The sequence below is a fragment of the Lactuca saligna genome, chromosome 4 (assembly GCF_052625555.1).
Source record: "Lactuca saligna cultivar CGN05327 chromosome 4, ASM5262555v1, whole genome shotgun sequence".
In the NCBI taxonomy this organism is placed as follows: domain Eukaryota; kingdom Viridiplantae; phylum Streptophyta; class Magnoliopsida; order Asterales; family Asteraceae; genus Lactuca; species Lactuca saligna.
In genome coordinates this window covers 306,630,176-306,647,842 of record NC_136420.1, presented here as the reverse complement: position 1 = coordinate 306,647,842, position 17,667 = coordinate 306,630,176, and the positions used below count along the sequence as shown (strand labels likewise).

The following is a 17,667-nucleotide window of genomic DNA, read 5'->3' as shown; positions in this document are numbered from 1 at the left end:
TCACTGTTGCCATATTATCGGAAACTAAGTTCACCGCCCCTCGAGTTGAATCGTTCCTTGGGTTATCATATTCTCTAGAGTTCTTAGAGAATTCTTCAATTAGTTCCTTTATAACCATGTTTACCTTCTTTGTGAGTGGTCCTTAGGAGTCAAGGAGCTGCCTAGTTGTCACGTTCACCCCATCATACAAAATGGAGACTTCTTGCTGAATGTTTAGGTCATTGTGGGTGCATTTCCTCAACAAGTCTTTGCATCTTTCCCATGCCTCATAGAGTGACTCGCCTACTTGTTGTTTGAAGTTTGCAATGGCTTTTTTCAACTTTTCTATTTTTGATGGAGGGAAAATTAGATCAATGAACTCTTCGTGCATCTTAGCCCATGTCGTGATGGATCATGGAGGGAGTGATTTTAGCCAATCTTTCGCGGCTTCCTTCAACGTAACCGGTAGCATACAAAGTAAAACAGTCTCCCGAAGCACATTAGGGATGTTGAAGTAGTTGGCTATGTCATTGACCTCGTCGATATTCTTGTATGTGTACGTGATATTTCCTATAGAATGGGATGTCCTTGAGTTGGGCGAGTATGTGACCTTCTTGAAGGGTTTTGAGCATTCTAACACTCCTAAGGTGTACATGCAACCCAAGAAACCTTGGATCTATGTTTTACTAAGGTACATGCAAAAATTATTTTCCAAGGTTCTTAACCTATCTAGCATAGCATGGGGAACTTTTAAACATAAATACTAGAAGAAGAACATACCTTTTTGTAGTTTGGTTCCTTGAGAACCTTGTGAGCCTAGCACCTCAAGTGTGATGCCTCAAATGTCTCACACAACACTACAACACTTGGAGTAAGCTTGAGAGAAGTACACTTACACTCTAAAATTGGCTAGCCCTATATCTTATACAAGTAGTGCTGATTTTGCTTGCATAGGGGCCTTTATATAGTTGTGGCACAAGTAGGGTTACACCATGTAAACCCAAATTGTCATGGCTTTCCATATTCCATGATCCATGGGTTTGTAACCTCCATGGACTATTCATGTAGCACCTTATTGGTTTTAACCCAATCCATATAAACCATGGATCATTAGCCCAACTATACAAGAATATATGATTTACACAACCAACCCCATATATTTAATTAGTCTCTTTTTGATCACTTAATTAATTCTAAATTAATTCTTGGTCAATACTAATTAAATAATATTATTAATATATTATAACATATAATATATTTATAAACCTTAAGTGTTACTTCTCTCATTTAGTCTAATCAAGTGTTGCAATGCCATGAAACCTAAATGGACCAATACGCACTAGGTCAAGTACATTCCAGGAACAATTATGAACTTAAACACCTGATCCAATAGACTCCCACTTAGATATGTCTAATAATTATAACTGCAAGAATGAATTCAGGAACCGATCATCAATTGTATCTCTTTCAAGGTCTCGCGGAACTAAGATGATGATACGCCATTTAAGATAAATGATCATATAATCCTCCGTTCTAGACATCAGCCGGAAAAATACATGGAACAATGCCTAGCTTATTGTCCAGCAATTTGTTTCCTAATTTCTGATTTGTTTGACATAGAACTTAATCGAACTCATCAATTTAGTTCTGACCGTGCCTGGTACATAGGTCAAAAAAATCATCGAGGGGCCCAAGTATTGCTTCTAATCCAAGAAGGAACAGATAAACTTCGACTCATATGCTTGTTCTATTACTTTTGATATATACACAAAGGCACGTTTTATAACATTGAGTTACCAATGCGTTTTCGTACAATCAATGTATAACCAACTCATAGTCAACAACTCATATCTCTAGATTTGAAGACTTATATGATATTACCATCTCATGACCACTTGAGATAAATTCCATGAAGCGATACAAGTGAGCATGGGTTGAATCCAATACTCAGAACATATGAGCACTTATGAGTGTTGTAGCACCTATTGCTATGTCCAACAACTTAGACATCTACAAGCCAACTTATGACAGTGTTGATTCATATCTACTTCCAACATATGACCGACTGTGGAGAATTTCAATAATATGGTATATCATAACATAATTATTTTGGAAGTCAAAACATGCAAAATGAAATGATAGTAAATGACTGACAAAAGATAGCAACACTCATACTTATAGATAAACAACAACTTTTATTTATCATCAAATGTCAATTACACTTTACAAATTTCAAAGCTAATGAACTACTAAAACTAATATCATCCTTTACCTCTTTGCGCATCGCATGCTGAAGATGCTTAACCCTACCCAGTCCCTTCATGAGGGGATTTGTGGAGTTCTCATATGATTATACCCTCTTTGCCACTAGGAATCCTTCTTCTATTCGATGTCTAATGAATGATATTTTCTATCGATGTGTCTGGATCTCCCATGATCCCTTGGTTCCTTGGCTAAGGCAACTGCACTTTCATTATCACAAAAAATTTCCATAGGCTCCTTTATAGCTAGTACAACTCCAAGGTCTCTAATGAAGTTCATTAGCCATATAGCCTCCTTTGCTGCCTTGTTTCCCGCTATATACTCTGATTCGCAAGTTGAACTAGCCATTGTATCCTGCTTGGAACTTTTCCAAGTAATTGCTCCTCCATTTTAGGTAAAGAGCAAGCCTGACTAAGAGCGAAAATTATCCCTATCAGTCTCGAAGCTAGCATCACAATACCATACTACTCTCAACTCATCACTCACACTGAGGGTAAAGACCCAGTCCTTAGTCATCCATAGGTACTTGAGAATGTTCTTTACTGCAGTCTAGTGAGCCTTGCTAGGATTCCCCTAAAATCTGCTGACCATGCGCAATGAGAAGGCCACATCAGGACGAGTACAAGTCATATCATACATGATCGAGCCTACAGTGAAAGCATACAATACTCGACTCATCTCAGCTATCTCAGCCTCTGCACTTACGCTTTGAGTCTTACTCAGTCTGGTGTTACTCTAGATCGGTAACTCTCCTTTATTGGAATTCTGCACGATGAACCTATTCAGCATCTTATCCAAGTAGGTACTTTGACTAAGTCCAATTAGTTTTTTACTCCTGTCTCTCAAAATTCTTATCCCTAGGATATAGGCAGCTTCTCCAAGGTCCTTCATAGCGAAACACTTCCCAAGCCAGGACTTAACCTCCTGCAAAGTTGGAATGTCATTTCCCATGAGTAGTATGACATCCATATACAATACCAAAACGCTAACTATGCTCTCACTAGCCTTGAAATATACACAAGATTCATCTTCACTTCTCGAAAAGCCAAACTCTTTGACATTCTCATCGAAACAAAGATTCCATCTGGGAGGTGCTTTTTTCAATCCATAAATTGATTTCTCAAGCTTACACACTCTATTAGGGTACTATGTGCTGACAAAACCCTCTGGCTGACTCATGTAAACATCCTCAACCAAGTTTCCATTAAGGAAAGCGGTTTTAACATCCATTTTCCATATTTCATAGTCATGAAATGCAACAATGGCTAACATAATCCTAATAGATTTAATCTTTGTTACTGGTGAAAAGGTCTCATCATAATCAACTCCCGGAGTTTGAGAAAAGCCCTTTGCAACCAATCTAGACTTATAAGTGTATACATTACCATCCATGTTGGTCTTCTTCTTGAAGATCCATTTGCACCCAACTGTCTTACGACCTGGTACATTGTCAACCATGTTCCAAACTTGATTGTCATACATGGACTATATCTCGCTGTCCATAGCCTCTTTCCATTTAGCAGGCTCAGGGTCTGCCATGGCTTCCGTGTAGTTGTTAGGTTCATCCACACCAATCAGTGGGTTATCACTGATAAGTGTATTACCTTACATAGTAATATGGAAACCAAAGTAATGCTCAGGTGCATTCCTCACTCTCGTGGAACGCCTCAGAGGTACAGACTATTCCGTTAGATCAACTAGAGTTTCCTCCTAGGGTTGATTGCTAGGGTTTGAGGTTCCTTCACTACTTGACTCTTGAATTTCTTCAAGGTCAATTTGCCTCCCACTATTTCCTTGGCTTATGAACTCTCTCTCGCAAAGAACTCCCCTCCTTGCTACATAGACCACATTATCACTGGGTCTATAGAAGAGTTAACCGAAGGATTTCTGTGGGTAGCCGATGAAAATACACATCTCACTTCGGGGTTTGAGCTTATCGAGAGTCTCGCGCCTCATGAAAGCCTCGCAACCCCAAATCTTGATGTGGTCCAGATTTGGAACTTTTCCGGTCCACATCTCATGAGGTGTTCTGGCAATCTTTTTGCTAGGGACTAGATTAAGAATATGGGCGGCAGTCTCTAAGGCATACCCCCAGAATGAGATTGGTAGTGAAGCTTGACTCATCATGGAACGAACCATGTCCAAAAAGGTTCGATTACGCCTCTCAGCCACACCATTAAGCTGTGGTGTCATGGGAGGTGTCAAGTGTGAGACAATTCCACATTCCTTAAGATAGACAAGGAACTCTGTACTAAGATACTCACTACCTCGATCGGATCGATGCATATTAATGTTCCTACCCAATTGATTCTCCACTTCCTGCTTAAACTCTTTGAACTTTTTAAAGGTTTCCATCTTATGCTTGATTAAGTAGACATATCCATATCCACTAACATCATCAGTAAAAGTCACATAGAAGCGGTTAGCATCCCTTGTGGAGGTCTTGAAGGGTCCACACACATCAGTGTGAACTAGATCCAACAAACCTTCACCCCTAGCACTAGAACCAGTGAAGGGTGATTTTGTTATTTTTCCAAGTAGAAAAGATTCACAACTATCATCCGACTTTAGGTCAAATGACTCCAAGACTCCATCATTTTGGAGTTGGCCTATGCATTTCTTGCTTACCTGTCCAAGATGACAACATCACAATGATACTTTATCCAAGTTAGTGGAAGAATCAATACACAACACATTATCTCCTAGGTTATCTACAACGGACACAACTTCATACACAACATCACAAGGTAATGCTTTAAAATAAAGAACATTATTAAATAAAGCATTAATATTACCATATTCATAATCAAAAGAAAAGGTAAACCCTTGTTTGAACATAGCATGAAAAAAAAAATATTCCTCGTCATTTCAGACGAGTAACAACATTTATTCAAATTTAATGTTAACCTACTACTTAGCAAAAAAGTATAAAATCCACTCTTGGTAACATGTGATGATTCCCTATTCCCCATGATTAAGCTTATCTTCCCATGCTCCACATCCTCACTTCTTCTTAGTCCCTGCAAGCCAAAACAAATATGAATACTGTTGGATTAGTGTCTAAGTCCATAACTATTTTGGTATGTACTTGACCCGATGGTGCATGGTCCTTTTGGGTTGCCTTCAACAAAGCAACTTGATTGGAGAAATATATAGAGAGAGAGGTTATTATGATTTATTAATATGTTATAAGAATAATATATTAAAGGAGAAATCATATTTGTTTAATTAATTTTAGTCAATAATTAATTGGGAATTAATTTTGTGATCAAGTGTAATTAATTAAACTAGAGGGGCTGATTTGTAATTATGTGATAGTTACAAAATAAGGTAAGGATTATCTTATTATTAGGGTGAACGAATTTGAGGTGATAAGGCCTTAGAATTCGACTATCATAAGGATTCAAGGATTATCTTATGGGTTGCTTTGTGGATAAGCATCTAGATAAGGATAATGACTGAAACCCTATCTGAACACCTATATAAACACCCCTTGGCACATGAATTCGTGTATCCCTTCCCAAGAAGTCCTAAGGACGAATTCTAACCTTTCTCCTCTCTCTTTATACCTTCTCCATTTGCTCTTGGTGTTTGTAAGCCATTAGAGGAGTGACACTTGTGACTCTAAGCATTCCAAAGTCAATTCAAGGTGGAATTAGGATTGTTATTGCTATATCACAATCAAGGTATGTTCTTAAACCTTATTATATGTTAATATCGATTTCCATATGCTAGAATTAGGGTTTATAGTCTTGGATTCAAAGCATGTACAATAGAGAAACCTAGATCCAAGCATTAGGGTTTGTATGAGCACATAGGATGTCTTATGACCAAAACCCATCAGGTATTAAGGACCCATGAATTAGAATGGGGTGAGTTATTAGATAATATAGTGTAAATACCTGCATGGTTGGGTTTCACTTTCCCTCCCTTCACATCTTGCAGATACTTTAGGTAGTTTCCCTTCTATTGCGACTTCTCGTGGAAATAGAAGCATTCAGCCTCTTTAGGGTTAGCATAAGGAGTGACGGAACCTTTACTGGTTCCAATTGAATAGGATCCATCAAGCGACTTTCCCTTGGTACCCTTCGAAGGGCTCTTCATCTTCTTCCCTTTGCCTTGCCCGATTACCAAGACCAAGGCTGTGGTAGGAGTAGGAGTGGTAACAACCTACTTACCCTTAAGACCACTTTCGGCAATCTTGAAGAGTCCTTGAAGTTTGCTGAGTGTAACTTCCTCCTTGTTCATGTGGTATGCCATTCGGAATTGATCAAAACAAGAAGGTAAGGAGTGCAAAATGATATCAATTGCCAACTCCTCGGGGAAGCTCACATTTAGCTTCAGCAAATGGTCCACATACCTTTGCATTTTCTGTAAGTGGCCCGTGATGGATTCACCATCCTTGATTCGGGTTGTTATCATGGAGTAGATGATGTTATACCTCTCTTGGTGAGCACTTTGATGGTAGCGGTCCATCAAGTCCTGGTGCATCTTAAAAGGGTAATAGTCCTGATAGGAATTTTGGAGCTTGGCTATCACCGTGGCCAACATGATACATGCTACTTTTGTGGAATCTCTCTCATGAGTCCGGAATTCAGCGATCTCCTCTGGAGCAGTAGATGACTCATCAAGTTCCTTTAGCTCCTTCTCAAGGACATATTCCTTGTCCTCGTAACGAGTGACCATCCTGATGTTCCAGATGCAATCCATAAAGTTGGAACCATCAAAGATGACTCTCCCACAAAGGTTCATGAGAGAGAAGGATCCGGTACGGTTTGAGACAGAAGCAACATTATTTGAAGACATCTGATAAAGAAGAAACACAAGTTTAGATTAGATATAAAGATAGTCCTTAATAAAACACCCAAATGTAATATTAAGGGTAGGACCCAACACAATATTTTATAACTTAGAAGTGGGATGCCGTAATCCAAGCTATAAAATATTTGAAGGTAGTGAATGACGATTCACCAATTTCCACCATGAAAACAAAATAAATTATTAGGTTTTAATTGAAATTTGAAACTCCTAGATTCTTTGAGATTCATTGAAATTTTCAATGGCATGTTTCATTCTTGAGTGTGCCCTTCAAGTTCTATGACTGGGATGCCGAGGATCACAAAACAAGGTGAAGTAACCATGTAAATTACTTGGTACCCTTAATATTTACCCCTCAATCGATGTGCCGATTAACCACACGCGCTCCATCGATACTATGATAAACATTAAGTTACCCTTTGCCTACCTTGTTAATTCCAATTTAGTGTGTCGGTTAACCACACACGCTCCACTAATGACTTAAACAAAGTGCAAATTGTAATTTCATGGGTTAGCAACTTTTTCACATTTTCCTAAAGTAACTAAGATTGCAAATTTATAAAAACATTTGGTTACTTTAGTATCATTATACTTCTAATGAGGATTAAAGTCATTGTCCTACCCATTCAGCTCACGACCCTCCACTTGTCAAGGAAGCAGTAGGTGAGAGTGGACACCCATTAAACCACCATTTTATAGGCAGTAACCTCATACCCCCCTTATAGACCAACTTCGTGAATGAGGTCTACTAACGGTACTGACTTATTCTTATATATATATATATATATATATATATATATATATATATATATATATATATATATATATATAATAATTAAACTTTTAATATTATAGAAGTATAAGGGTTGAATTTTAAACTTTTAAAATTCTAAGGTTCAATTTGGAATTAAAGTATTAATGTGTGAGACTTTACAAATTCCAAACTCGAGGCAAGTTTTGAAACTTATCAAGACCTTTCAACATGATAACTTATGAGTTAATGACTTATTAAAATGAGCGACCTTTCATTTTATGTAACCTCTGTGTTTTAATATGGACTTTAAACGAGTGACTTTTGGCAATCCATAACTTCAGGACAAATTATTGATTCCATTAAAACACATAATTGATCAAGAATTAATTATTAAAAAATTCATCAAATGATTCCTATGATCTAACAACAACTTATAAGAACGTGAACATTCAAATCAAAATTTCAAGAATCATATTAACACATATAAAAGATGACATTTTGATATTAGCCATTGAAGAGAGATATTGTGTGGGCCGCTGATGTTCCACCTTGACCCGACGCTAGGTCAAGCACCTCTCAACTACCCACACAACATCCCTCTTCATACAGGGCCACCAGTAGTTCCTCTTCAGGTCCAAGTACATCTTAGTGGCCCCAGGGTGGATCGAGAATCTCGATCTGTGTGCCTCCTCCATCAGTATACCCAAGGCTCCGCTTGTATAAGACACCCAAATACGTCCTCGGAAAGTCATAAGCCCTCGACTATCCATCACAAACTCTGAATCCTGTCCAACCACCAGCTTCGTCATACGTTTCTCTGGTTTCATAGCATCCGCCTGGGCCTCTCAGATAGTATCCGAAACCAAAGTCATCACTGTCATCCTCATACACATGTCTCGAATCGGGGCACTCTCTGCTCGACGACTAAGGGCGTCGGTTACCACATTTTCCTTGCCCGGATGACACAGGATCTCGCAGACATATTCCTTTACCACGTCCAACCACCTCCTCTGGCACATATTCAGGTTGGTCTAGTCCATAAGATACTTCAGACACATTACAGATCTGGACTCCCTAATGTCTCTTAATCCATAAAGTCGAAGACTTTTAGCCTTTGCATGGCTGATTTGGATACAAACACTCAAAACCTTCTTCCACTTCCCACCTTAAGTCCATATCACAAAATACACCAACAAGGGATAGATCTCGGCTCTTGGGGCTCATCAACTCATAAAACCATTAACTTTTGGGATAAAACCCTAAAACACTCCATATATTTGCACAAACCAATAGAGTAAGAAATCTTGAAGCTTTATACCTCCAAATGAAGCTACCCACACTGCTAAACTCGGATCCAAGTACTTAGGATCTCACTCTTTCTTCTCCAAACCTTCCTTTCTCCTTCAAATGCTCAAGGATACACCACAAGCTCTCAAATGCACTTTCCAACTATAAAAATGAGGGTTAGGGTTTAGGATGGACAGGTCTCTGGATATCGTGACCAAAAATGAGGCCATAACGTTCTTTAAATAGGGGAATCGTTTGGAATTACGGTTTCATTCTGGGCTACGTATGCCCAACCTACACACTGGTATGCCCGACATACTAGGTGGTATCCACATCTCATGCACGCATCCGAGTACATTGAGCATACACTCTAGTATGCCCCGCATACTTGCATATCATAATTTCTGCATAAGCACCAAAATTTTCAAGTACTCAAATGATCAAGTGTCAATGAGATATACTTGAACTTGGGATGTTATATAAGGGGTGAATTATTATGTGAATAATGCAAATGGCATGACCACAAATAAGTATGCTCTACACATTCGACATGGAGAAATACTGTGAAGCTTTACTGAGTGAACTGCCAAATATTGGAAGATATTGATACGAGGGACTAGTGGATACCCTAATCATCTTACGATTCATCGATTTATACATTGATGAAGAATTTTATTTTTCACGAGAACCGCATTGCAAACTCCTTTAGTTTGCAATGCGACCTTTGCTTCCATCACGATTGATTTCCTGACATTTGAAGACCGTGAGTCAATACTATCTGCATGTCACCATAATATTCTACATCACAAGCTTATACTTATGAAGATCGTGAGTTACCAATTCTCACTGTGCTGCGAAGAACCTTTCTTATCACGATTTGAGTTCTAAAAGATACAGAGAGCGTTTCGTGTCGCTTACTTATACGCGTCGCGTATGTGCCCCTGCCAAATATATTTTCGAGTTTTAAAAGAACAGCTGCCCACCACATATTTTATCACAAAGAGTCTACTGTTATCAACAAGGATGTACCATTTCTAGAATTAGATAAGCAAGACAATTCAAGCAATCAAATCAACAAGCCTCCACCAACAATTGATCTGATCTCGTCACAACTATTCCAAGAGAAGTCTATTCCATTCGCATAACTTTTATGTGCTTTAATAATTTTATGCATATAACGAGGCCATTATATGAAATAATTGTAGGGTAGTGTTAGAAGTAGGATAATGCATGCTAAATGAAATTTGGGTCTCAGTTAAAATTTTGCTTTGTTAAAGTTACATTGAAATGGAGTTTATTGATTTACATAGGGTATGGTGTTATTTAGTTGATATGTTTTAGTATATCTATGATATTATAGTTTTAGTCAAATCATGAGCCAAAGATGTGAACTTTTGTAGTTTGAGTGATACAATACATTTTATATTGTTTGCTAAAATAAACCTTTGAAAATTTATGATTAGTCAGTAAGCATTAAACTATATCGGTAGACAATCAAGGTTGAAGTTAAGTTTCTAAACATTTGTTTAGTGATATTCTATTATTTTAGTTAAATGTAGGTAAGAAGTGGAACGAATGCACATCTTCCGATGTGTTACATCTATCCACATGACGTATCAGATCAGACCGGAAAGGATTTTTACATGAGTTGCATTGAAAGTCATGGGTTCCATAATAGTTATTAAGTCTTTTTATTTTAATTATATGTGTTAATAAATAAGAGTGTGGAAAAAAAAGCGTTGAAAAATACAAAAAATATGAGAAGTCTAAAAAAATATAAAAAGAGTTGTAAAAAAAGTTAAAAATTTGAATTAGTAATAACTTGCAAAAGAAAATCTGATAAAGAAAAGTGAAGTCAAAATTAAAAAAGAGGGCAATATTTGTCTTTACTTGTAAGTATTTTTTTTTTATTTCGCTGTCTTTTTTATTTTTTTATTTTTTTTTTATTTTTATTTTTATTTTTTTTTATAATATTTAGTCACTTTGGAACTTGGCTAAAATATTTTGAGCTTAAGGAATTTTTAAAGGGTGAATTTGAACGGATGTAGAAATGAATACGGTTCATATAAAGCGGAGAGTAGATATAATTGATGAATTTTAATTGGGTTATCCTGCATAATATTGATAAATAAAGTTTTGGTGTGGTGATGTTGAAGTACAATTACAATTATAAGGGAATGATTTAATTTTTGTATTTTGATATGACAATATATATATATATATATATATATATATATATATATATATATATATATATATATATATATATATATATATATATATATATATATATATATATATATATATGTATATATATATAGAGGGTAAAGTGAATATACCTAACAACCTTATATAAGTTTAGGTACCTAACCACATTATACTACATTATTTTGCATTATATTTCCATTGCAATCGTCTAAATTTCTTAAACTTCAACCCTTAACTTGATTTACTTCCAAGATTTTCAGACATTGATCATTATATTCCTCCTACACCATTTGATTTGTAACGGTAGTATATGAAGCCCACCAGGGGGTCTCCGATAGAAAGACGTCATTTGAAAGAAGATAATGGTGAAAGTCTAAAGATTTTGAAAGCAATCAAGTTATGAGGTTGAATGTTAAGAACTTTGGGTGATTACAATGCAAATATGATACAAAATTACGTAGTATGATATGGTTAGGTACCTAAGCTTAAAACCCTAAATTTCATAAAAATACATAAAAAAAATACTTAGGGATTACAAAACTTTTTTTTATAATTTTTTAATAAAAAATTGCAGGTTTTTTAATAAGTTCACTGAAAAAAAAATGATTTTTTTTTGTTTTTAAAAAAAAAAATTCAAAAAAACTCTGTAAATTTACTTAACAACATGTGATTTTTTAATAAAAAATTTTAAAAAATAGTTTTGTGATCTCTAAGTAATTTTTTATGTATTTTTATGATTTTTAGAGTTTTTTTAAGGTTTTTTGTTTTCCATAAAACCTCTCTCTCTCTCTCTCTCTCTCTCTATATATATATATATATATATATATATATATATATATATATATATATATATATATATATATATAAGGCCACCGTCTTAATATTTATGAGCTTATTTAATATATTTAAAAATTAAAGACACTTAATATGTTTTAAATCGGATAATTATAGATAAATTCATTGCTTCGAGCCAAAGGAAATGACTTGGCCAAGAATCAAACTAATGAGAACTTTTTTTTTTTTAACGGCAGGCATATATTAAGAACTAGCCAGAGGCTAGAGGAAAACATAAAAGTTCACAACAAAATTACAAACAAAAACAACATGAAAGAAAGAAAATCAAAACTTAACATAACACTCTAGAATTGGATCACAACACCAGTTTAGCCACCTCAATTGCAGCCCTCTCCGATGATGAGCATTGATCCATAAATGTGAGAGGGCTTGCACCTCATATGCCAGCACCGATTTTGATATTGAATTGAGGGAATGAGCTTTTCCATTCCTAAACCTCCAAATTACCCACATGAAAACTAGTATTATAGCTTCATGGAATTCCCTCAACCTTTGATGACCGTCCAACCTGTTTTTGCAATCTAAAAAATCTCGACAGGAACTAGGATAGCGCTCCATTAATTGCCACCAACTGCACACTTGTGCCCAGACTTCCTTCGATACCGGAAACTCCACGAAAATATGATCTTCTGATTCCGGGGCTGCGTTGCACATTTTGCACAAATTTGAAGAGCTGATGTCGAGGTTAAAGAGGTTCTCCATACATGGAAGTCGTCCATGCCTAACACGCCACGCTAGAACGTTTAGCTTCCCCGGAACCAGCGGGTTCCATAACCATGTATCATTGTTGTGCTGAAGGACAATATTATCAATATGGGATCTCAAGGACGACACCGAGTATACCCCTGACGGATCGAGCGACCAACTCCATTTTAAAGAGTCGTCCCCGTTTGCTACCTGTTGAAAGTGGTTCAAAAATGGCAGCTGATCTTTCCCAAGTGATATTGGCAAACAAACTATTGACCCCCAACAATTACTTCTCCTTTTTGCAGTCGTAGGATGGGACAAGCCACCGTCAGGTCCGTGAATGGACTTTATCACCGTGGCCCATATGCTGTCAGGTTGTGTTTTGAATCTCCACCACCATTTCCCCAACAGATCCAAATTCTGAGTCTTTAAACTACCAATTCCTAGACCGCCCCTCTCTTTAGCTGCTAGAGTCCTTCCCCAAGCAATCCATGCCATTTTCCTTGATTTGAGACAACCGCCCCAAAAGAATCTCATCCGAATCCTTTCAAGCATTTTAATAACCTTTACAGGAGCCTTGTATATAGAGAAGTAGTAAGAGCCAAGACTGCTTAGAACTGCTTTACATAAGGTCAATCGACCTCCAAACGACAAGGTGGACGCTTTCCATCTAGATAGCTTTGCTTGAAGCTTCTCGATTATAGGTTTCCAGTGATTGTCTCTTGCCATAGCACCCACTGGAAGCCCTAAATAAATAAGGGGCGACCAGGTCCAACTCACAGCTCTGGACACCAAAGCCATATACTTTGCACTTTGACATATTTATTTTAAAACCTGAGGACAGCTCAAAGCATCTAAGAATTCTAATCAGGTTTTTTGTATTTTCCAAGGTCCACGTGCCCATAAAAATTACATCGTCGGCATATTGAAGATGGGAAATTTCAGGACCACGCCGAGGAAGCCGGATACCTACAAATATGCCTTTTTCTTTCGTTGTTTCCATGGCGATGTGTAACCCTTCTGCTACAATGATGAACAAAAACGGGGATAATGGATCACCCTGTCTAACCCCACGCTCCATATCAACTTCTGATGTTGCTGACCCGTTAATAATTACCGAGACTCTAGCGGACGCTAAACAACCTAGAATCCATGAACGCCATTTGTCCCCAAATTCCATTTGTTGCATGATTGAATCTAGATAGTACCAACTAGTACTATCAAAAGCCTTTTCAAAATCTACTTTAAAAGTAAAAGATTTCTTTTTGTTTTTCTTTATCCATCTGATAACTTCATTTAAAATAAGAGGCCCATCAAGAATATTCCTGTTTTTAATGAAAGCAGTCTGAGTTTTGCTAACCACCAAATGTACCACCTTTTTTAGTCGTTCGGCTAGGATCTTTAAGATTGTTTTGTACATACATCCGATGAGACTGATTGGGTGGAAGTCATTCATTGTGATTGGGTCTTGAATCTTCGGAATGAGAGTGATAAAGGAGGAATTGCAGCCTTTGTCAATCTGTCGCGTGGCTTCGAAGTGTTTCACTGCAAGGTATATATCACTTCCAACCTCCTCCCAATGTTGTTTTAGAAATGCGAAAGAGAAACCGTCAGGGCTTGGGGCCCTGTCCGGGCCACAAGCCCATATGGCAGATTTGATTTCTTCAAATGAAAAAGGCTCTTCCAAGAACGAGATCGCGTGGGGGGCAGTTTTTTAAAGTTTGGATTAAAGAACTTAGGACGATATTTGTTTGGCTCAGTGAATCTCCCAGCAAAGTGTTTAATGACCAGCTCTTTGATTGCACCAGGTTCGTTTATCCAGAAACCATTTTCTTTTATGCCATTAATCCTTTGAGATGTTTGATGCTTGTTAATAAGACCATGTAAAAATGCACTATTCTCATCACCCTCCAGAGCCCATTTTGTCCTAGATTTTTGCTTTAAGTCTTCGATGCGCCTGGACTCTATTTCCATGATTTTCTGATGGGCCATCTGCGACTTCTGAGAACTTCTCCATTTACCTGACTCTTTTCGGCCAAGAGATCGATGCAATTTATTCTTTTAATGAACTTCTCCATCTCCTTTCTAGAATTTTCTACCATTTGTTTTCTCCATGCTTTGATATGCACTTTAAGATTCCTCAGTTTACCTGCAACAAGGGATAAGGGTGATAAGAGCATCCGATTCTGTGAATTATTGCAGATTGTCCATCCACTCCTTAAGATATCTTTGAAACCTGGATCTTTTAACCAAGAATTGTAAAATCTGAATGGGGTTGGGCCGAAATCCAATTGGGAGTCAGACATGAGAATAGCGCAATGATCGGAATGTACCCTCGGCATGGCTGTGACATTTAGATGTGGCCAGAGATCCAACGTGTTTAGGGAGACAAGAAATCTTTCAAGTTTACTGTGGTTATCCCCAGATGAGTTCATGTACGTAAATCTTCGACCCCTCATTTTAATTTCCAATAAACCAAGGGAGTTGATGAAATTATTGAAATGAAAGGCACTACTTTGACAAAAGACGGATCCAAGTCTTTCTTCAGGCAAGCGGACAACATTGAAATCGCCAAAGATGAACCAACACGCGTCAGGGTCTGAATTAATAAGATCGGACATATTTGACCAGAGTGTCCTTTTCCTCCCTAGATCTTGTGGAGCATACACATTCACAAAACAACATTTTTTCCTCGACTTGAGCCATATACCCCTGATTGCTAGGAAGCCAATACCTTTTATTGAGTCTGAGACCTTTAAGTGGGAAGGATCCCATATGGAAGCAATTCCACCAGAGAGCCCCGATGGATCGACTACCTCACATTGAAAATTTGGAGAACCCCAAATATACCTGTATAGTTTATTTTTAACCTCCATGGACTTTGTTTCCTGGAGCCCCACAAAGAAAATGTGGTTTTGGAGACGACACTCTCTGATCCAGATCCTTTTAACTTCGCACCCGATTCCACGAATGTTATTGGAAAAAATATTCATTGATCAATAATCATCACTCCTCGGGCTCTAATCATCTGCCTTAGTTGGTCAGATCTATCCCCAACCTGCAAGCCAACTGATTCTCCTACAACAATGGTATTTTCAACCTCAACTGAAGTGGCATCCGAGTCTAGAGGTTGGGTCTGAGGGACTGAAGGTTGCAGGATTTGTTGGGACCTGGCCACACTCGCATGCGAATTTTGAGGATCGCCTGTGGGGGGTATGGGAGAGGATATCCAGGAACGAGAGAGATCAGCATTAATAAGGTCAGCGCGGTGGTCTAACGATACAAAAGGATTGGAGCTTAAGGGGGCTTTATTTAGGTCCAAGGAAGTATTGGGTTGCTGGAATTGAAACACTGGAGGAGATTGGGCCCAACGTTTACTTCGGCCCACGAGAGAAAAGGATCCAGATAAGGCGTTACCTGATTTTGAAATTAGAGGCGATACAACTTCTCTGTGGGATTCCACAGATTTGGAAAATCGAGACGACTCCTTGGTTCCATCGCTTGGGGCTTTTACTCGCGACTCTTCCTCTTCCACTCCCTGATCATGCATTTGGTGAGCCTTCGCCGGAGATAATTCCGGTGTCAAAATTTCATCCTCCACTTGAAACTGATCTTCACTGATAAGGCTACCTATTTCACCCATGCTGTCGTCGTCCCACCATGACATCTTTTGGTAAAAATCATTTGCTGCGAGCACCGGACTAAGTTTTAGAGATTCAAAGATGTCCTCCATGACATTTATCCGAAATGGAATTCCGTCCACCATTATTGTAATAGAGGAGCTGATGATACCGGGGTGGGACGTGAGGATTCCGACCCTCCCAAAGGCCAGATTTGGAGAGTCAGTATTGCATTCTTCCGGAATAACCACTAGCCCCACGTCTTTGCGATAATGGAGAAAGCTTCCTCACACCATGCATGCTGTGGCACACCGTGGATAATTATAGAGGCAATTATTTCGTTGAAATTGCATTCTGGATCCCAGTCTGAGACTTTTTTGAACCATGGCAGCCAAATCTCTCTTCCATTGTTTAAAAATTCTTCTTTTTCCTTTATACCCTCGAAATCAAGAATCATTTTTAAACCCCCCAAATACCTTAACTGGATCGATGGGCATCCCTCGACTTCCTGGAAGGCTTTCACATTCATGAGGGCTTGGAAATTTTCAACCTCCCCCACCAATGTATTCTGCATTGCTTCTTTTGACCCAGAAGAGGATAACAATTTTATTGTTTTCTCTGAATTTTTCAGTCTACCAACCTCTTCTCTCGCGTCACACCCAAAAGTGCATCGCATCTAAGTTACGAAGCCGACTCAAAGACGAATACCTCGACATTCACGAAGCAACCTTAACGCTACATGTTGTGTTTTCTTAATCTCTCTCTCTCTCTCTATATATATATATATATGTGTGTGTGTGTGTGTGTGTGTGTGTGTATTTATCTATCTATCCATCTATCTCTATCTCTAAATAAACAATATCCATAGATATAACACTTATCAAACACATTGTAGAGATATTTTTTTTATTGAAAAACACTTCTAGGTCGATTTCAAGGTTGGAGAAACACTTTGGAGCAAAGATTTAGGTAGAAGCATTACAATCTCACTTTCGTTAGCTCGGTGATTAATTATCTCATTTTATAAAGCTAAAAACCAAAATCTAAACTTTTCACTTTTGTAATCATGTCAACACATTTTCTCATTAAAAACTTCCCATTTGTTGTCCAAAATGAAAAAGTTTACTTACGAATGGCCATTATCCATTCGATATAAAATGGTCAACTCTACAACAAACTTAATATTTAACATGTTCG

General features: G+C 37.7%; 1 protein-coding gene and 1 non-coding gene across 2 annotated transcripts; one reads left to right on the top strand and one right to left on the bottom strand.

The window, feature by feature from the left end:
* Window positions 1-215: 215 nt before the first annotated feature.
* On the top strand, window positions 216-322 carry LOC145044705 (small nucleolar RNA R71). Its single transcript, XR_013681650.1, has one exon. It is a non-coding gene; the product is annotated as a small nucleolar RNA R71 (small nucleolar RNA).
* A 13,350-nt stretch (window positions 323-13,672) lies between these two features.
* Window positions 13,673-16,616, bottom strand: LOC145040835 (uncharacterized). The gene is made up of 4 exons (XM_078988725.1): window positions 16,268-16,616; window positions 14,872-15,662; window positions 13,764-14,420; window positions 13,673-13,684 (listed from the first exon to the last, which is right to left on the bottom strand). The coding sequence occupies exons 1-4, from the start codon at window positions 16,614-16,616 to the stop codon at window positions 13,673-13,675; spliced, it is 1,809 nt and encodes a 602-aa protein (XP_078844851.1).
* Between the last annotated feature and the right edge of the window lie 1,051 nt (window positions 16,617-17,667).

Bases quoted from the DNA above. Each gene is read 5' to 3' on its own strand.
- LOC145040835 (XM_078988725.1), bottom strand. From the start codon at position 16,616: ATGGTGGACGGAATTCCATTTCGGATAAATGTCATGGAGGACATCTTT. The intron at 15,663-16,267 runs GTAACGCCTTAT...AATGTGAGGTAG, and splicing joins GCCTCTAATTTCAAAATCAG to TCGATCCATCGGGGCTCTCT. The intron at 14,421-14,871 runs GTAAATGGAGAA...CATTGGGAGGAG, and splicing joins TCTTGGCCGAAAAGAGTCAG to GTTGGAAGTGATATATACCT.